Consider the following 21,243-nt stretch of genomic DNA (forward strand, 5'->3'; position numbering starts at 1 on the left):
GCCTCAACTGGAGTATTGTGTCCAGTTCTGGGCATCACATTTCAAGAAAGATGTGGAGAAATTGGAGAAGGTCCAGAGAAGAGCAATAAGAATGATTAAAAGTCTAGAGAACATGAATGGGGGATAGATAGCTCCGAGTGAGAAGGACAGCTCAGCTGTTTGAGCATTGACCTGCTAAACTCAGGGTTGTCAGCTCAATCCTTGAGGAGGCCATTTAACAGTCTGGGGCAAATAGATTTAAAAAAAAAAAAAAAAAAGTCAGGGATGGTGCTTGGTCCCGCCAAGAGGGCAGGGGACTGGACTCAATGAACTCCTGAGGTCCCTTCCAGTTCTATGAGACGTGTATCTCCATAAATTACATTATTATTATTTAGCGATGAGGGAATACTAAATGAATTAGTCTCGAGTCCCTCCCACTTCTAGAGTTCTACAAAGCCAAAATATTACAGTATTGAGAACCTAGAAGTGAATGATTATGACCAAAACAAAACTATTTTCATATTAAAAATGCAAACAGAGCAGTGAGTTACAGTTACGGTATATTTAATTTTTAAAACTTTTTAAATTTCATCATCTAAGTTGTTAGTACAGGTTGAACCTCTCTAGTCTGGCACTCTTTCATCCAGCAAAATCAGTCATCTGGCATGATTTTTAGTTAGCTTGATGTAGAACATAAGAACATAAGAATGGCCATATTGGGTCAGACCAAAGGTCCATCCAGCCCAGTATCCCGTCTGCCGACAGTGGCCAATGCCAGGTGCCCCAGAGAAGGAGAACAGAAGACAATGATCAAGTGATTTATCTCCTGCCATCCATCTCCTGCCCTTGTACTGAAGGCTAGGGCACCATACTTTACCCCTGGCTAATAGCCATTTATGGACCTAACCTGCAAAAATTTATCGAGCTCTTTTTTAAACCCTAATAGAGTCCTGGCCTTCACAGCCTCCTCCAGCAAGGAGTTCCACAGGTTGACTGTGCGCTGTGTGAAGAAAAATTTCCTTTTATTAGTTTTGAACCTACTACCCATCAATTTCACTTGGTGTCCCCTAGTTCTTGTATTATGGGAAAAGGTAAATAATTTTTCTATATTCACCTTCTCCACACCATTCATGATTTTATATACCTCTATCATATCGCCCCTCAATCGCTTCTTTTCCAGACTGAAAAGTCCCAGTCTCTCTAGCCTCTCTCCATATGGGACCCGTTCCAAACCCCTAATCATCTTAGTCGCCCTTTTCTGATCCTTTTCTAATGCCAATATATCTTTTTTGAGGTGAGGAGACCACATCTGCACTCAGTACTCAAGATGTGGGCGTACCATAGTTTTATATAGGGGAAGTATGATATCTTTTGTCTTATTATCTATCCCTTTTTTAATAATTCCTAACATCCTATTTGCTTTACTAACTGCCGCTGCACACTGCGTGGATGTCTTCAGAGAACTATACACTATAACTCCAAGATCCCTTTCCTGATCTGTCGTAGCTAAATTTGACCCCATCATGTTGTACGTGTAATTTGGGTTATTTTTTCCAATGGGCGTTACCTTACACTTACCCACATTAAATTTCATTTGCCATTTTGCTGCCCAATCACTCAGTTTGCTGAGATCTTTTTGTAGTTCTTCACAATCCCTTTTGGTTTTGACTGTCCTGAACAACTTGGTGTCATCTGCAAACTTTGCCACCTCACTGCTTACCTTATTTCTAGATCATTGATGAACAAGTTGAACAGGATCGGTCCCAGGACTTACCCCTGGGGAACACCACTAGTTACCCCCCTCCATTGTGAAAATTAATCATTTATTCCAACCCTTTGTTTTCTGTCTTTTAACCAATTCCTGATCCATGAAAGGATCTTTCCTCCTATCCCGTGACCACCTAATTTACATAAAAGCCTTTGGTGTGGGACCGTGTCAAAGGCTTTCTGGAAATCTAGGTATATTATGTCCACTGGGTGCCCCTTGACCGCATGTTTATTAACCCCTTCAAAGAATTCTAATAGATTAGTTAGACACAACTTCCCTCTGCAGAAACCATGCTGACTTTTGCCCAACAATTTGTGCTCTTCTACGTGCCTTGCAATTTTATTCTTTACTATTGTTTCTACTAATTTTCCTGGTACTAATGTTAGACTTATCGGTCTATAATTGCCAGGGTCTCCTCTAGAGCCTTTTTTAAATATTGGCGTTATATTGGCCGTCTTCCAGTCATTGGGTACCGAAGCGGATTTAAAGGATAGGTTACAAACCACTGTTAATAACTCCGCAATTTCACATTTGAGTTCTTTCAGAACCCTTGGGTGAATACCGTCTGGTCCTGGAGACTTGTTACTATTCAGCTTACCAATTAACTCCAAAACCTCCTCTAATGTCACTTCAATCTGGGAGAGTTCCTCAGATTTGTCACCTAAAAAGGCTGGCTCAGATTTAGGAACCTCTGTAACATCCTCAGCCGTGAAGACTGAAGCAAAGAAATCATTTAATCGCTCCGCAATGGCACTGTCTTCCTTGATCGCTCCTTTTATATCTTTATCGTCCAAGGGCCCCACTGCTTTTTTAGCGGGCTTCCTGCTTCTAATGTATTTAAAAAACATTTTACAATCATTTTTTGAATTTTTGGCTAGCTGTTCCTCAAAATCTTTTTCGGCTTTTCTTACATTATGACACTTAATTTGGGAGTGTTTGTGTTCCTTTCTATTTTCCTCCCTAGGATTTGACTTCCACTTTTTAAAAGCTGCCCTTTTCTCTCTCACTGCCTTTTTAACATGGCTGTTAAGCAATGGTGGTTCTTTGTTAGGTCTCTCACTGTGTTTTTTTTATTTGGGGTATACACTCATCATGGATGCAGCCAAGTCTCTTGTGGTCTCATAAGGTATATTTGCAGCCACCAGCCCTTGCACTTAGTGTTCTGTGCTGTTATTTAGCTGTAATGTACCTCTACATGCTGTTTAAGAGCCCAGAAAGCCCTGGAAGTGTTGGTAATGCTGCCAGATGATACTGATCTCCCGTGATTTGGCACCACTCAGATCCCGAGGGTGCCAGACTGGAGAGGTTCAGCTGGTAATGTGCAGACAAATGTGGGTTCTTCTGTAACACTAATAAGTCAAGTGTCTCTTTAAATGAAGAACAGAAAGGGAAGTATTCTTCAGCCAACCAGAAGGTTACTATTCTAACTACCACACATTCTAGAATATATTACAAGCTTCTTAACAGGATATCATCTGTTTTAGGAGTAGAGTAGACCCCTAATTTATGCATAGATTTTGTTCCTGGGCAACCACATGGAAGTCAAATTTAACATAAGTTGGGACCAGGTGAGGGAGGGGGCCTGCCGTCTTCAGGTCCCCTGGTCCTGGCTGCGCCTGGCTCCCTGCTCCTGTGAGTGTAGGGGCGCCCAGAGCCAGGCGCAGCGGAACTGGTCAATTTCGTGGCTCCAGTGAGTGGCGGGGAGCTGGGAGCCAGACGGCCGCCTGGTTCCCAGCTCCCCACCACTCATGATTTTGACTTGTGTTATTGAAAGAAACACATAAGTTGAAATCATGTAAGTTGAGGTCTGTTGGACTACATGTTCCTTGTAAATGTGACGAAGCAATTTTGCTACAATTTAGGCATTATGAACTTTGCTTAAAGCAGTCAAACTTACTTTGTAAAAATATTCTCAATCTAAAAGCCACAGAAAGATATATCTTGCATTATCTAACAAATTATTCGAACTGGGATTTTTATTTAATTGCTAGTATAACATTCCAGTTCTGTGAGATATGTATATGTATATCAGTGTTGCTTTAGAAAAGGGGGTGGGGGGGCAAAAAAGGCAGAATCCAGCCCACGACATTCCTGCAGCCCAGCAGGAGCCTCACACAGGCTCTCTGCCTGCTGGGCTCCCACATGCCACTAAAATTAGCCCACTGCAGTGGTTCTGTGCTGCCCATGTGCTGCAAAACACTACCAGGGTATGGAGGGAAGTGTTTGGTGCACTGCCCTGCCCCCAGCACAATCTTACAGCTTCCACTGGCCAGAAACTGGCCACTTGGAACTGCCTGGGCTGTACTTCTGGTGCAGGCAGCGCACGAACTACCACCTCCCCACCAGGGGGACAATGCATGCAAACCCTGAAAAACCAACCTCTGCAACACTCCTCAGAATCAGAGACAAGAATTCAATGTGGATAATTCAACCCAGATCTTCTCTTCACTTTGAGAGCAAATGAAGTGTTGACCAACAGACAATTACAGTTAATAAAGCAGCTATAAGGTAAAGCTAAATTATAAGAAATACGTATCCTAGATGTGTCAGTAACTAGTGGAATGCAAAGCTATACATTAAGAGAGTCCAGGAATTCCTGCTACACTCTTCTTCAGGACAAATTATGTTTCATGCAATGGCTATTGCTTACTGGTCAGCCACTTCACAAGAAGTTTGATAGAAAGGAACCGCCTTTCCCCATTTGATCATTTTAAATTTATCAGAATTGACTACTACTGGGGTCCTGGGAAGCTTCACAATCCACAAACATCTTCCGTTCTTACCAGATAATTCTAAATTTTATTTCAAGAGTAAGCATAAACTGAAACTTTCTGTCAACCACATTGCTACAGCAGCTTCTACACAGTGAAGCCCATAAAACGATACAATAAGTACTAAATGCTTGTCTTTCTCATTGATGAGCTAAAAGCCTCCCTCCAGTCAGATATTTAAAAGGTTGGAGCATCTCACAGCAGGTGTGTTGCAACTCATAGCAGCTGCTGAAGTCTAAAGAAGTTAAAAGTAGATACAGGTGATTCTACACTTAAAGCGTGGCCCTTCCTGTACGTGTCCTCCTCACCAGGGCTGGTATGTGTGGGGGACATATATACATAGAGAGATTCAGGTGAAATCCTTTACTCCAACAAACCAAAGCAGCAGAAATGTAGCACTTTAAAAACTACCAAAACGATTTATTTGGTGACGAGCTTTCATGGGACAGACCCAGATGACGGAGCCTGGCACGGGGAGCGCTGGATCAGGCCTGGCGCTCGGGGAACACAATTACGAACGCAGGCGTGGCGGGAGGAGGAGAAGCCCCTGTCCGCGGGCCTCTTCTCGGCCCTGCTACCCCGAGACACAAGCAGGGACCTGCCCCGCCCTAGGCCCTGTGGGCTCAGCAGCAACCAGAGCCGAGGAGCTCAGCGGGCGGGGATCGGGCCCGTACAAGGCGCTCACAGTCTGGACTCCGGGAGAAGACAGCGCGCGGGCACAGGGGCTGGCACCTCCCCAGGACCGCCCCAGCAGCCCCACCACTCACCGCCTCCGGTTACTTGCTCCCCCGTCCGTGTCCGGTCCCAACTGCTTCCGGCTCAGGCCCCGCCCCGCAACCCGACTTCCGCTTCCCGTGTTGTTGCTCTGGTAACCCGCCCTCCCGTGCCGGCCGCCAGGGAGCAGCTGGAGTGCAGGGCAGCAGCCAGCAGTCCGCCGCGCGGCTCGGGGGCTGGTCTAGAGCCAGGGGAAGGTCTCAGCCAGCAGCCCCAGCCCCCGCCATTCCTCTCGAGTGCCGCCCTGCAACCCCCCACCACCGGGGGAGCCTCTCGAGAACAGGGGCAGGAAAAAGGGAAGGGCTGAGAAATTGACCAGTCCAATTGGCACCGCACCAACAGGAGCCGGCGAAGGCTGAGCACTAGGCCCTTAGAAAAGGGGGTCGTGCTAGAGGCGGCATAGGCTGTGCGCGCCGCGGTAGGTGAGTAAATCTTTGCCTCAAAAGAGGCACCTCTGAGTACAGTGACTGTTACCCACCAAACCCCCTTAGCTATTACTAAAAACACCAGGAACGACTGAGACTGCAAAAGGTTGTGTTAGATTAAAATTGTTGGGTAGGAACCTCCTTACAAGGAAAACAATTGTCACTTCTCCTTTGAAGGAGAATGGCTTCTTCACCCCCCAACCCAGCCTTTGTTGTAGGGGGGTTCAGGCTGTTACAGGCTGCACAATAAAAGTACTACTGCGTAGAGCAGCAGTTTCCAACCTTTTCAAGACGGGGACCTATTTTGACAATTCAGGACCCAAGGGCTACGTCTACACATGAACGCTACATCGAAATAGGCTATTTCGATGTATAACGTCTACACATCCTCCAGGGCTGGCAACATCGATGTTCAACTTCGCTGACTATAGAGCCCCACAGGGGCTGGAGAGAGAGCGTCTCTCAACCCCTCAGCTAATGGCTGCCATGGAGGACCCCGCAATTTTGATGTTGCGGGACGCACAACGACTACACGGTCCCTACTTCCACGTTGAACGTCGAAGTAGGGCGCTACTCCTATCCCCTCATGGGGTTAGCGACTTTGACGTCTCGCCACCTAACATCGATTTCAACTTCAAAATAGTGCCCAACACGTGTAGCCGTGACGGGCGCTATTTTGAAGTTAGTGCCACTACTTCGAAGTAGCGTGCACGTGTAGACATGGCTAAGGTAATTCAAAACCAGGGAAGGGGAGAGACCATGTGGAGGTTCTCCCCCGAGAAAAACACACCCCTCCACCCACCGAGAGAGAGAGAGGTTTAAGCCCCTCTCGGATAGGGTTGCCAGATTTTCGGAACTTACAGGCGAGGTAGCCCCACCTGCAGGATCCCCAGCCAAGGCTGCCTGTCCCCCATGAGATTTCCAAAAACTGGGGTGAGGACTGGGAGTGGTGGGGTGGAGCCCCTGGCAGCCCTGCAGGTGAAAGCCAGCTGGGATTGGAGAGATCTGGCTGGCAACACTAGCCACGAGATCTCTGGCTGGGGTGAGGGGGAGCCCCTACAGCCCTGCACCTTGAAGCCAGATGGGGTGCTGAGCCCTCACCAGCAGTGCTATCTGAGGGACCCCAGGGGTACTGAGCCCTGGCTGGCAGTGCCAGCAGCAGGATTCCTTGCCAGGGTTTGCAGGGGGAACCCCTGCTGCCCTGTGGCTTGAAGCTGGCAGGTGTGCTAGCAGCTTGCTAGCAGCTCCAGCTGTGGGATGGCAGCAAGGGAGGGTGGGGGACCGCACCACAGTGTGGGGGGAGCTGGCTGGGGCACAGAGCCATGACTGTCTCTCAGCACCTTCTGTTCCCTCCATCCACAGGCTTAACCCTGTCTTAGCCACCCAGGCCCACCACCTAGCTCACAGGGGAGATCCAAGCTGCCACTGCTAAACCTGGCTGTTCCTTTGTCAGGCCTGCTCCTTCTCTGCCCAGCTACCCCCAGCCCTCCTACTACCTTCCCCCACCCTGCTGAAATGGGACTCAATGTAATTGGTTTCAGGGCAGGATTCCTCCTGCCAGCTGTTAAACCAATTAAATTGAGTTCCATTTCAGCACCACAGGTCAGGAACTGGGAGCCAAGCAAGAGTCAAGTGGCTGATGGTTCCTTAAGAGCCCAGCTGTCAACCTATGTTTGGGTCCCAACACACACATTGGGAATCCCTGGTGTACAGTATAGATGATCTTGGCTTTAAATCTCTTCCTAGTAATTTCTTTGCAGTCTAAAAACCAAGGCTAGATGCATTCTAAAAACAAGGTCTTGTAGCAAGATGAAAAGGTAAGATGAAAAAGCTCACTGTGAAATCATTCAGGTTGATCGTGGACAGTAAGCAGTGTAAAGCAGTATAGTAAAAGAAAAAACAGGAAGTAAATTAAGATTTTATGCATGATTTTTTTTCCTTAGCAAATCCAAGTTTAGCAGAAAATCAGAGAGGCTTCTGCAGTCTCAGCTAATAGACTATGTCCCAGTGTTACATGTGTCATGATTTGTCTACTTACCCTAACCATGGACTCACTACAAGTCTTCCCACCCAACCCCGTCCTAAGAAAGGCCCAAGTCACTCAAATGTTAGCACCCAGCCCTAGTTCCTGGCAGGACCTGTCAAGACAAAAGGCATTAAGGCAATTTTTGTGGTGTTGCAGTTTTAGTGAGCTAATATAATTTTCACCTCCAATTAGTTGCTTTTGGCCCTTGAGCACTGAGTTTATATGGGCCTGACATTTGGCTGCTTCTGTGTAACTGGGGTAGCTGAATCTGTTCACAATGTTCAAGATAGTAGCTATCTGAAGGGTTTTCTTTGGATTGCTAAAAGCTACTTGTCACAGTGTCTGTTTTTTCACTGAGGTAGATTCATTCAGTGGGGTACTCTGAATTAAGGGGGGGAAAAAAGTGTTTTGCACTCGGGATGCAGTCTTCCTGCTGCCTTTAAATAACCCATTAAAAAAAGAGAGACTGCACAGGTGGGTTCTACATCTTCCTGATAACAACTGAGCTTGTCCCATTTGATCAGTTATCAGGTGGCATGACAAACTAGGGGAAGGGGATGCTTCAAAAACAGGGAAAACACTGTCCTACATTTCCCAAATTTAGCGGTATGAGAAGTAACAAATCTTGAAAAATAAAATGTAAAAAACACATCTGCTTCATATAAAGTCAGGAAGCCCTCCTTTGTGAGGATGGAAGCAAATTCAGGTTTGAAATGGAAAAAAAAACTTACCTTGTCTATTATAGTTGATGGATGATCCTGAGGTCTATTTTCAAAATGCCAAACAACCCTATTTGAGATGGCTATATAGCCTATAAAAATAAATGGGATTTTTTAAAATCTTGAATTGACATTTTAGATTATCTTGAATTTTACACTGGGAAGAATTCTTTATTTCATTATTTAACACTGGGGGAAGAATTCTGTATTTCACTATTTAATTGCCTAACACTGGGGAATGTTTACAAAGGGTAACCTAAATGAGAGAATTCAAAATCAGACCACCACAAATTCCTTCAAACATATTTTCAGACTGAAGCTACATGAACAAGACTTAGTAGCCACTCTAAATCAGGTAAAATTAAATCTGATTTATAATTTGGTTCACGTGTCAGCCTTCTATGGGTTGTGTGGAAGTGTGGAGTGTTTTAATGTACAGTAGTCCATCATCGGTTGTAAGACAAATTGAGTTAAACTGGTATCTCTAAAAATAAAGCAAGTTAGTCAGGTTATCAAACATGAAGACACCCTGTTGGATATTTCTGCTGCTCATAAAATCATGGGGAGGCTCTGCTCGCTGTTCCCCTACTTAGGGAGATAAACAGAGAGAAAAGCCATGCTAGTCTATATACTATCAAAACAAAAAAGCGGTCGTTAAGTAGCACTTTAAAGACTAACAAAATAATTTATTAGGTGAGCTTTTGTGGGACAGACCCACTTCTTCAGACCATAGCCATACCAGAACAGACTCAATATTTAAGGCATAGAGAGCCAAAAATAGTAATCAAGGCGGACAAATCAGAAAAAAAATTATCAAGGTGAGCAAATCAGAGAGTAGAGGGGCAATTAGGTAACATCCATTGTGCCCAATGCGAAACAGGTTAGCAGAACAGATGATCTTGGAAAGGAAGCCAGCACCTCCTTAGAGAGGAGATGAGCTAATCTGACTGAAATGAGGCAACTCCCTGAAAATATCTAAAATGCTGATGACCAGATGATGAGGAAAACAAATCTAAAGATAAAACATTACATAGTAACTGATTACAACATGACTATGCAAAACCCTGAATGGGGACAAACTACTACAAAAATGAGTTGCTCTGCCACAGTTCTCTGGGTTTGCCTTGCAAGCAGACTCCTAACATTGAATAACTGACAGTACTTGACTCCCATCCACTAGCATCCAGCCCAACTGGCCACTTGGTTGGTCCAAGCCTTGGACTGGTACCTCTAACACTGTTAGTGAGAGCAAGAATCTCTATTCATATGCTGGTTCTTACCTTGTACTCTCAATAAATATGATGTATTGCGTTACACCCTGAAAAAGATCCTGTGTGATTCTTATAAGCATAACATATTGCCTGAAGGAAGATAAATGTTGGAAGTCAAAGTTTACAAACTAATTATCTAACAATGGTAGAAAGTGTGATCTAGCATCAGCCAAAATATCATAAGCTGAAAAAGCTTCCAGGTAAACTTTTGAAGCATTAGATGGCTTTTCAGAATAAGTACATTTCATATTTCAAAATACAGAGTATAAAAGTTGAAACTGGAGAATGAGATTTTGCCTGCATCTAAACATATGTAGACTTTTTAAATTGTAACACTTTCTAGTAGACAATTTTTAGAAGCAAGAAATATATTCTGTACTAACATGTATCAAGCTATTCAAGATGCTTCCCACCGCCTTGCCAGCTGGTAAACAAATTAAATTTAGTTCCATTATTTCAGCTGCAGCAGGGCAGGAAGCTGCTGTGCTGCAGGTGGGTAAGTGAGCAGGAGAACTAGAGGGAGGGGTGACTGAGCTCTGCTGAAGAGGTGGTGGGGAGCAGTGGCAGTGCGTGCGCAGCTAGCTGGTGTAACTTGCCGGTTGAGGCAGGTTAATCCTGGGAACTGGGGAGGCAAGTTTGGAGCAGAGAGAGGATCAGCCCAGGGACAGGCAGGGGCAGGTTTGAGGTGGAAAGAGGTTAAGCCTTGGGATAGGGAAGGGTGGGGGAGTAAACTTTCTAACTGGTACAAATCATTGTGTACACACTGTTCTTAAAACAGGGGCAACAAAATGTATGGTTTTAAGTTATTTCTTAAGGACAGTCTTGTATTCACATGCAATGCTCTTGAAGGGACCTCTTCCCTAGCAGAAAAGGCAGGCATCTAAGAACATAAGAATGGCCATACTGGATCAGATCAAAGGTCCGTCTAGCCTGTATTTGGTCTTCTGACAATGGCCAATGCCAGATACCCTAGAGGGAATAAGCAGAACAGGTAATGATTAAGTGATTCCTCCCCTCTCATGCATTGCTTCTGATAAACAGATGCAAGGGGCACTATTCCAACCCATCCTGGCTCATAAGTCTTGATGGCTTGAATTCGTCTAGGGTTGTTTTTGTTTTTGTTTTTTAAATAAAAATCCCTGTTAAAGTGCTGGTTTTCATAACATCCTCTGGCAAGGAGTTCCACAGGTTGACTGTGCACTACTTGAAGAAAAACTTTTGTTTTAAGTCTTCTATTAATTTCATTTGGTGACCCCCTACTTCACATATTATGGGAACAAGTAACTAAATCTGAGTTAATCTGAGATGGACTGTCTCTTGCCTTTCTCGAACAGAAAAGAGGACACTTTTTTGTTGATTCTTGTAGCAAACAGATCTACATCAAGCCAGCCCCAACAGAAGAATTTGTCTTGTGGTACTTGATCTTTCAAGGACAACCTGTGAATCTAAAAACTGTTCCTGCTGAGACTACCTGCAAAGCACATTGCTCATGAGACCATTAAGAATGAACATACTGGATCAAACCAAAGGTCAATCTAGACCAACATCCTGTTGTCAGTGGATAATGCCAGGTGCCACAGAGGAAATAAGAACAGGTAATCATCAAGCAATCCATCCCGTTTCCCATTCCCAGTTTTTGGTAAACAGAGGTTAGGAACACCATCCTTGTCCATCTCAGGTAATAGCTGTATATGGACTTATCCTCCATGAACTTATCTAGATTTTAACCCTGTTGTAGTTTTGACCTTCATAACATCTTCTAGCAGAGTTTCACAGGTTGATTGTGCCTTATGAGAAGAAACACTTTGTTTTAAGCCTACTGACTACTAATTTCATTTGTGACTTGTGTTGAGTGAATACTGTCTCTATTTTCTGCGTAGTTGTCTTGATTTTATAGACCACTATCATAATCCCCTCCAAGTGTTCTCTTTTCCAAGCTGCAAGGTCCATCTTTTAAATCTCTCCTCAATTAAAATGTTGAGTTTTTCCAGTTCTAACATTGTTTTTGAGATGAAATTACCACAGCTATACACGGTCTTCAAAATGTGGGTATACCATTGATTTACAAAGAGGCAACATGATATTTTTTCTTTTATTGATCCTTCTCTTAATGATTCCCAACATTTTATGCCACCTGCACAATGAGTGGATGTTTTCGAGGAACTAATGACAATGGCTCCACGGTCTCTTGTGAAGAAACAACTAATGTATACTCCTTCATTTTATATGCACAGGTGGGATTATGTTTTCCAATGTGTATTACTTCACATCTTCAACACTGAATTCCATCTGCCTTTTTGTTTTCCAGTCACCCAGAGCTGAGAGATCCTTTTGAAGCACTTTGCAGTGTGCTTGGGCTTTGACTAACTTGAGCAATTTTGTATCATCTGCAACCTTTGCCACCACTTTTAACTCCTTTTTCCAGATCATGCTAAATGCATGGCTACTACATAAGACAAGGAATGTACCTGTTCCATACTCTGACCACTTTGGCATGTAACTTGGAAAATGAGACTCCTCCTTTGTTCATATAAAACACACCAACTGAACTGTCAGACATTAAATGAATGATCTTTCCTCTTTTATACAAAAAAGGAAACGTACTGGGGCAAATGAATGGCTTTTAGTTTCAAATACAGCTATTACAACGTCTGTGCTTGAGAAACAGTGATCTCAGACTGTAAATGGATATCAACAGGCTCTCGTATGAGAGTGTATCTGATGTGATAATGACCAATGGTGAAGTGGGATTGAACAGGTTGCCTCTGGGAACATCTGGCATTTATAACATCCTGAACCATGGTGACAGTACACGTTTAAGACTATCCAACTAACGTGTGTAGATGCAAGACATTCAAGGCTGCCTCATTTTGCTTCTGAGATGAAAAATGTTACTTTGTTGTAGATACCATTAAACCCAAGAGATCCAGAAAGAGAATCAATCACTTCCTGGGATTGGCAGGCTCCAATTAGCAAAACCACTTTCTCTACTTTTTGAAAACTGTACTCAAAGAAAAAAGTCTTCCCTGCTATCAAGAACCACTTGATAGAATCTATAAAAAGAATTCTCTGAATTTGACAGAGATCATTTATGACATTTAGAAACAGGCCTGGAGCTGAAAAGAGGGACAATGTAAATGTGATGAAGTGACTGATCCTTTTAACAAGCAATAACATGGGTAAACAAAAATATATCATTTTCTCATGTGTACTGTTACCACAGAAAGGCACTTTTAAAAGACAACTGGGACCTATGGTCCCAGTGGGCTGCCCAAACAAGCACCTTGTACTGGAAACTGCATCTCATCACCACGAAACAGGTATCTTCAATGACCATCTCAGGTAGACATAGGAAAGTAAGCACCCTCTAAAATGGAGAGTGGCTAAGCAATCCATAGATGCAAATGACAATTATGGAGGTCAGGGTTAACATACCTCTAAGTTCTAGTTTTGAACTTGTCCAATTTTAGTTTTAAGAAAACACCTATTTTTTTCCCCCCTATATCAGGATGTTTCTGGAATAGAACTCCTGATCCCACAGATATTTGGAACTACTTCTACTGCTCCTATGTGGAGCAGCTCATGGAACTCTGAGTAGAATAGCTTCATGAGAGGGTTCCCTGAAAAGAGGATAGTGGGAGAACAGGAAGAGAACACACAGTCTTTTGAAGTGAATGATATGGACACTAGAAATTACTAATGGAGGCTATAAGTTGGTTGTAATCAGCATCCATTTGTGGATGAACTGGGCTAGCCTGACACCAGATGAAGAGAGAGAGCTGCTCACAGACTGATGCGTGATTCTCACATCAAATTTGAGGCCTGGTGTTCAAAGAAAAAGAAAAGGAAGCAGGTGTTTCGTCTTAGGTCTAGATCTGAAATACTTCATTTTATGCTGGATTTGAAATGAGGCTAGGGGTTGCTGTTGCTGACATCTCAGATTTGAAGAAAAACAGGCAGACACTTGAGGGTGACATTGTTCCAATATCAAAAAGAGTAAACAGTCCCTTCCTGAGGCAGGGTTGAAAACCCATGCAAAGAGCAGTGGATTTGACTGCTTTTAAATTTTGCCAACAATTTGTCAGTCTTTTTGCTGAAAATATCTGCCTTTCAAAGAGGATGATCTTCTGTCTTAATTCAGCCAGAAAAGACAAAGGGACATAAGCATGACTCCTCAACTTAACTGTGGATGCAAGAGCACTGGAGGAAGAGTCAAACTTCAGAAGATATTCTGTCTTACCAGAAGAGCACCACACCACTGTTTTATCATATAGCAAATGCTGGACAAAGAAAGCCAAGCTTTCCCACAAGTGGAATTGTTAATTGGTCCTCACTGGCTGGTAATTAACCATAAGAAAAATCTTAACTGTATTTTTTTTTCTCCCCTATAAATCAGTGGGGGCAGAGTAAGCTCTGCTACACCTAAACCGTTATTGGCAGCAGCACACAACCAGGAAATTTGGCATACGATATGTATGGAGGGAAGAAAATCCTTCAGATGGAATAGGATACAGCATCTGCTTTCCTGAAAATAGGCTGAGAGGAAGCAGGATTTAATCAGTCTTAGCAGGCTGCAAAATACCTAAGAAAAAGACTGGCTGCTCCAATAACTGGAGGTAATGGGTTTTATCCATAAAAACTCAATTCTTAAGGAATTTGTTAGTCTCTTAGGTGCTACAGGACTACTTATTTGTGAAGCTACAGACTAACATGGCTACCCCTCTGAGACTATCCAAGGATAGTAGAAGTCAGTGCTCCCTGTAACCTGTGCATTTGTGCCACCACTCAAGAGAGATTCAGATACCACCTGAATGGTTAGCAGAGTGCCCACAACTAGGTATTTTATTTCTACTGGTACTGCACGTTTGCATATGCCTCAGATGAAAAAGAGTAGAGGAAACATTAGTAACACATCACCCTATTTGTGGGAATAGCACCAAAAATGTCAAATACTCAATGGAAGATTTGTTTCACAACAGGTAGGTTCAATGTGGAATTTTTGCACATCCTCAGAAAGGGAGAAAGCAGTGCTATACCCATGTGCTCATGAGGTGTCAAATCAGGTCAAAAGTAGATATCCATGTGTTCCTGCTTAAAGAGGCACTATCAGATACAACTGTCTGAGCTGTCAGTGGCCCAGAGCAGCTGGATCGGAGGACAGGTAACTGGATCCTTAATGGATGAAACACCATCATCTCTCCATCCATAAAGTTGAGGCAAAAATTCTTGTGATTGGGCCAAACAGAGAGACCACATCTCTCCAATAGCTGGGATCCCAAAATACAAACACAGAAGAAATAAAAGGATTGAGAGGCATACCTCAGGATGAACTGGCTTTAATTATTCCCATCCTCTAAGTTGGAGCCAACCCTCAATCCTTTATAGACAGCACCAGAGACAGCAATTGAACGGCAGGGTAAAGAGAAATAAAAGGCAAGAAAAATCTCTAGGGAGATCTCTTAAGAGTGTTAAGAGATAGTCGCACAGACAGATTTGGAGAAAGGAGAAAAGCAGAGGAAATTTAGTCTCTTCAATTGAAGATTGCAGACCTGAACAACACTTTTTTCCTCATCAGCTTATCAGTCAGATCTAAGGAACACTAAGACACAAGAAGGTGCACATCAGTCCCCACTGTTTAACACACTCTTTGGATGTGAGGATGGTGCTAGAACAAGAAAGGATGGAGGCATTGGTATCATAAGCCTGGAGAGAACCAGACCAGAAAAATACTCAGCTAGACAACTCTGGACTTTGAAGTGGAACCCAAAAACAATTTGGATTTGAAAGTCAGAAGCACAGAGGCTACGTCTGAATTGGGTGGATCGGATTAGTCTATCGTATACGATCTGGAATAGCTAACACTGGCCACCTTCACCCTCAGCTTTTTTCAGAATCAGTACAGTTGGAACTCAAACAACTCTTAGTTCCTCAGCAGGCACTCAGCTCTTTTCTACCAATGGTGCCTTCGAACCCTTGACATTTTAATTAACTGAATGGAAGCCAGCAAAGATCCCAACAATTTGGGACTGCTACGTAAGTTAGTCTTGCTATAAGCAAGACAGCAGGGCTGAAATAGGGCTCTTGGTCTTTGGATCCCATGAACCTTCAAAATAAAACAGAATAGCAGCAAGAGTTTCTTAAAGAAGCAGAAGTGGTAGTAGTCTGTTCTGCCAGTTCTTGCATGCTCTGGGCATGAAAATCTGCTAAGCTGACCACCCAAAAGGAAAGTTGCCTTCTCCTAGACACCTAGTGAGATAATCTACTGACAGGAAGACAGCTGCGAATGAAACATCTTGGAAAATCCAGAAGCTGTGACTTCTGACTGCTATTCCACTATCTCAGAACCAACCTTCTGAACCAGCTTTCCTTAAATCAACCTAAATACTAAAAGCTATACACAGAACTTCTGTTTAGTGCAGCAGTTGGAAGGAACTGAGGTGGTAGAGGGCGCAGTGTCCTCTTTTATAGCCTCCTCCCTTGGAACATTCAGAAATGCTGACAGACGGTCTAGGGGCCACATGGGTGCTACACCTGAAGAAGATTCTCCTTACTACTAGGCACCATAATTCTCATAAAAGGGCACAGATCCCTGATCATTTCAAGGATGATTGTGGTATATTTTACATTGGAATTAATGCTGCTGGGTTTATCATCAGAATACTCAGAACATCTGTATGCCTTTTTTTTTTTTTAAAAGCACAGAAGTTAAAAAATTGTAATGCCCTAATCCATGACCAAGGACCCCTACTGCTTCTAAAAACACAAAAATATTTTTTTCTTGAAGTTTTACCACAGTGAGATGTATCCCATTACAAGAACAAGTACTTGAGGTGTTGCTATGCATGCCACACTGAATTTCCATAACAATTTATCGGGCAGTTAAATCAAAACATCTTGTGACAAATGTATAGTTAATAATCTTCACTGTACTGACATATCAGCACTGTAATGTTCAACAAGCCCAAGTTTCCAATGTTCAGAGAATAAAAATTGAGAACGGTCAGTGAATGTCAAATGTCCACCAAAATAGCTTGTGCACTGTTATTGTAGCTCTGTTGATCTTGAGAGAAAGAGAAACTGGGCAAAATGAACTCTGAATAAAGAGGAGTCAGTCCAATAAAAAAATATTACTTCCCCCACCTTGTTTCTCAATAGGTTACACAATCAACTGTAGAAACTCTTTTGTAACTGCATTTTGAAACAATCCTGTCTCTACATGTTCAAAGAACATTGAAGAGACATTCTATATTAAGAATTGTGCACTGCTATTAATAATTATTTTATTCTGAAAGCCATTCTAGCAAATAGTATTTCATCTATTTCTGTATCTAAGGTCAATTCCATTTAGTGTTTTGAGTTTTTAAAACCCATGGAACATCATAAATATGTTTTCAAACACTAACTGATCATTTTCATAAATATGTTTACATAAATCCAATAAGACTGAAGTCCACAAACACAACCATAACCAGAGTATTGATCTTTGTATGTTCATAACTGGAATGTTACTCCTTTATATAAGTGAAAAACAGCTTAGTAAAACTCTAGTTTCAATGGTAAACCACATTTCTGTTACATTACATACTCAACAAGAAACATGCAACACTAGTATAAAAGCTTTAGAGTCAGTGTTGCATTCTGAAAGGAGGAAAAAATCAGTTGTGAACCTGCACATATCTGATCTTGTGCACTCCCTACCACCAAATACAAATAGAGCTATAAATTCTCAACTTCCTTAAAACCAATTTCCAAATAAACCACTAATGCAATAATTTGCACACTTCTAAATACTATTTACCCAACTAATCCATATTTGCTTAACATTCCAATTTAAATTTTACTTAAGTCTTGTCCAGACCTCCATTCCATTCAATTTCTCTAGGAAGCATGTACACAAGCATTCACCAAATTCATAAGCATAATTTAATAGGCAGGTAAGCAGAGCAACCCTACTGGATGATTGAGTTCTGTGAAGCAGAGATCTACCTTCAAGATTCATAATTTGCTAGAATGTTTGAATAAAATACTTGTCTCATAGTGATGTTTGCCTGGCATTAAAGCTCTATTCAACTTGCCCTGCTATAGTACTGTGAGGGTAGAGATGTGAAGACTGTGTTCGAGGGAACAAAGGTCTTGAATTTTTAGGTTCAACAAGCTCTCCTCCCCCTCTTCTCTTTTCACTCCCACCTTGAATTCATACCTTCAGCTTTCATCAGCATCTGGAAGAGCCCCAGAAGAAGGTGGATGAGGAGAGAGAAACAGTGTCACTGCAGTAGTATCAAGTGGTGGTCATATAGGCTGAGCAAAAGTTCATGTGGAGTAGGTTGGAATGTGTGTGGGTATGTGGTTAAAAAATCCAAGAACAAACTAAACCACAACATAAAACAATATTAGATTACAACCTAAATAAAGAAGAGTACGCTTTAAGTATACAAATTCAAAGGGATACAAAAGGGGAACTTAGGACACATGTGCAGGCGTACACTTCTATTATGCCCATACAGAAAAGGGGAAAAAAAAACTTCTGCGGATATTTGTTCTGGTTCCTGCCCTTGAACAGATTTGATAAATAAAATGTCATGCTGCATGACACTCCAAAATAATCGGAGCCCCCAAATCAAATATATACATTTTTAATATTTGAAATATTTACATGGTGGAACCTTTACACGATCCCGTTTGTTAAGAACAGTGTTTTCAAATGTCCTCTTAAGATGAAAGAATCTAGTAACTCAAGGTCACAGTTATGCTTTCTAAACAGGTAAACCTGTATCCTTCAGTTAAATACAATTACAGAGATACTTGAACAACTGTACTTAATTTGTCTGATGTTAAGAATTGCATTAAAAATTAAAATTGTTTGAGTTTTGCTCCCTGGAAAACATTCATCCTGCAATCAATACAGCTCATAGCATACCAGTGCCTTTTTACCTGGGCATGAGATAAAAAAATGCCGTGTACAGTACATCTCATCATTTATACTGCATCTGTTTGTTTATAAAAATCCCATACAGACAAGGCAGGAAAATATCACCCTCTTTCATTGATACAGACTGCTCACCATACAAAAAATGACGGGAAAGAAAACAAGGGCTGGTTTAACAGTACAGAAAAACAGACTTCAATGCTGTTGGAAAAATGTAATTTAGTTTTATAAACTGCTATGGTTAATTATATTCTTCAAGCTTTTGTTTCCCAGAATGTCCTAAACTGGCATTATTAATTTCTCTTCTAAATTTTAAAAAAAGTATTTTAAAAGTAATTTCTTAAAAATCCAGACTATTTTTGGAGGTAGGCAGGGCCATCAAGGAAGGGCTAAAATGAAATAACGATGTATAAGAAATCCTAGGTAAAAAAAAAAGTATTAAACAAACAGTTCTCACTGAAGTCCTGTCCTCAAAACTAACAATGAACAAGAAGCATCCTGTAACCTGCACTTCCTTGAGGGGAAAAATGGAGCATCTGTAGAAGGGACTCAGGCCAGTTTCTGTGTTGGCAAAACATTTTCCTGACCCTCCACACACACGCACGCACACACCCCCACCCCCCCAAAAAAAAGCTTGAGGCCACTCCTCTCCCTAAAACAGATGAGGGGGACAAAACAGTTGCAAGCATGCACACAGACATACAGTAAAATGGCTTCATCTACTTACTCAATTTTTACAATTCTAATTTCAATTCTATTCTGATCACTCTTTAAATAAAAAAAGTGAAGGGAGAGAGGATGAAACACTTTCAGTAAAATCAGTTCTCTTAGTCTGTATGCTGTAGTTCCACATTAAGTGCAAATGTTTTGCAAAACCAGGGAGTCTTTTTAATATTTACAAGGAACAGATCTGCAGAACAAGATCACCAGAGACTTGTACAGTAGCTGCATCTTATAAAACATACCAGTAATTGTACCTGGTGAATTATAAAGAGAACCAATGCAGGATTCATGTAACTGCACCCCAATAACCACAGGGGGCAGAGTGGCCTCAACAGATTGGAGGACAAAATTTGTTTCACATTTTCTATATTAAAAAAATACAGGTCTCACAAGGGTCTCCGAGGACAGAGAAAAATCAAAGTTCTTGAATGATGGAAAAAGGGAAGGGGAAAAAAAAAGGAACCCTAAAAGCAAGGAGAGTGCTTTACTTCACTAGACCGATTTTCTTGGCTTCTGTTTCATATATCAATAGCCTCCACATTTTGACTATAAAAACTTCAGCTTCTTCATCTAGTACCTACAGGTGGAGGGAAAAAATATATTAGGTTACAGTGAGTTTCCAATTAGTGGTATTACAGTAAAACTTAGCAGAAAGACATCTCTTTCCTGTGTACATTACCACAGTAACATCTGGAGAGCAAAATAAATTGAGTTGTGAAATTACTGTCCATCATTAAGCAACAATATTCAGTTACTACTATAAAGTTATGTCCATTATTGTTCAGTGTTGGGTGATAAGATCCCAGTAACATGTGAGACTAAACAGCTTCTAAATTTTTCAGAAAGACATATGTTTAATGAGATGGGTAGGGTCCTCTTATTTGTGGGGCAGATTGCAATCACTTCATGTATTTCAGTTTGAAAGTGAAATGAACAAAGTTATCTTATTTCATGAAACTGATTTCTGGTTCACATCATATGTATTTACCTTTTATTGTACTTCCAAATAATCAATGCTACATTTAGTCTTTTAGGGAAGACCATATTTTATTCATAAATTAGGGAGAAGGCTAACAAACTCTGAATCAGAACCCTGAAGTCTGGGACAATTAGAGTCAAAGGGCGAGTACCGATTCAGATCTAAACTTTGTGGCTGACTTACTGTATCTTTAGGCTGGAACCAACCAAGATTTTTTTCTCCCTGAGCTTCCTCCTGAAATTTGGGAGTGTTGTAATCTGGATCCAAGTTTTGTACCTACGCATCATCTCTGCAACGTAAATGAGCAGTGGCACATATTTTTTGCCTTGCTACCTTTCTTTCATACTTATCCACAGTGTGTGTCCTAGGACTAATAAATATTCATACTTCTTGGTCCCCAAATTCTCCTTTCACCATCAACACAGGTGTTGTGCAGAATTTTAAAGTTTCAAAAATGACTGCACGATTATGATTCAGTCTCAGAGGGGAAGCTCTGAGTAGCTGTGAAGCTACACCTAACTGGTCTGCAGCTTCACGAACAACAAGCAGTCCTGTAGTACTTTAAACCTAATGAAGTTATTAGGCCATGAGCACTCAGGGGTAAGAACCAATTCTTCCAATTATCCAGGAAAGCTCGTTATTGAATAAATGTGTTCATCTTTAAGGTTCTACTGGATTGCTCACTATTTATGGCTCAACAAGTTTTCTACAAAGCAGTGTTATTCTCTTCTCCCCATCTCCACAACAAGTGACCATGCCAATATCGCCCCTAACAGAGAACTGCCATCTGGAGGGTCACTGCTAAACTGTCCTCCTTCTCACACATTATATCCAAACCTCAATCTTTCTTCTATTCATAAGCGATTAATCCCAACCTAAACA

At 41.9% G+C, this 21,243-nt stretch overlaps 2 protein-coding genes across 7 annotated transcripts in view; both read right to left on the reverse strand.

Moving 5' to 3' along the window:
- Positions 1-5,334, reverse strand: part of PSEN1 (presenilin 1) — a 59,983-nt gene extending 54,649 nt beyond the window's left edge. The window contains exon 1 of one of the 2 annotated variants that reach the window (XM_074997115.1): positions 5,286-5,334. The gene's annotated coding sequence lies outside the window, so the exon portion shown is untranslated. The remainder of the gene's footprint in view (positions 1-5,285) is intronic. The other variant, XM_074997117.1, reaches the window with a different exon arrangement.
- Positions 5,335-17,080: 11,746 nt separating this feature from the next.
- Positions 17,081-21,243, reverse strand: part of RBM25 (RNA binding motif protein 25) — a 39,838-nt gene continuing 35,675 nt past the window's right edge. For 4 of the 5 annotated variants that reach the window (XM_074997122.1, XM_074997123.1, XM_074997121.1 and 1 more), the window contains one exon: positions 17,081-19,959. In XM_074997122.1, coding sequence (XP_074853223.1) covers positions 19,867-19,959 — 93 coding nt within the window. In that variant the 3' untranslated portion in view covers positions 17,081-19,866. The remainder of the gene's footprint in view (positions 19,960-21,243) is intronic. The other variant, XM_074997124.1, reaches the window with a different exon arrangement.

Source organism: Carettochelys insculpta, chromosome 6 (assembly GCF_033958435.1).
Source record: "Carettochelys insculpta isolate YL-2023 chromosome 6, ASM3395843v1, whole genome shotgun sequence".
In the NCBI taxonomy this organism is placed as follows: domain Eukaryota; kingdom Metazoa; phylum Chordata; order Testudines; family Carettochelyidae; genus Carettochelys; species Carettochelys insculpta.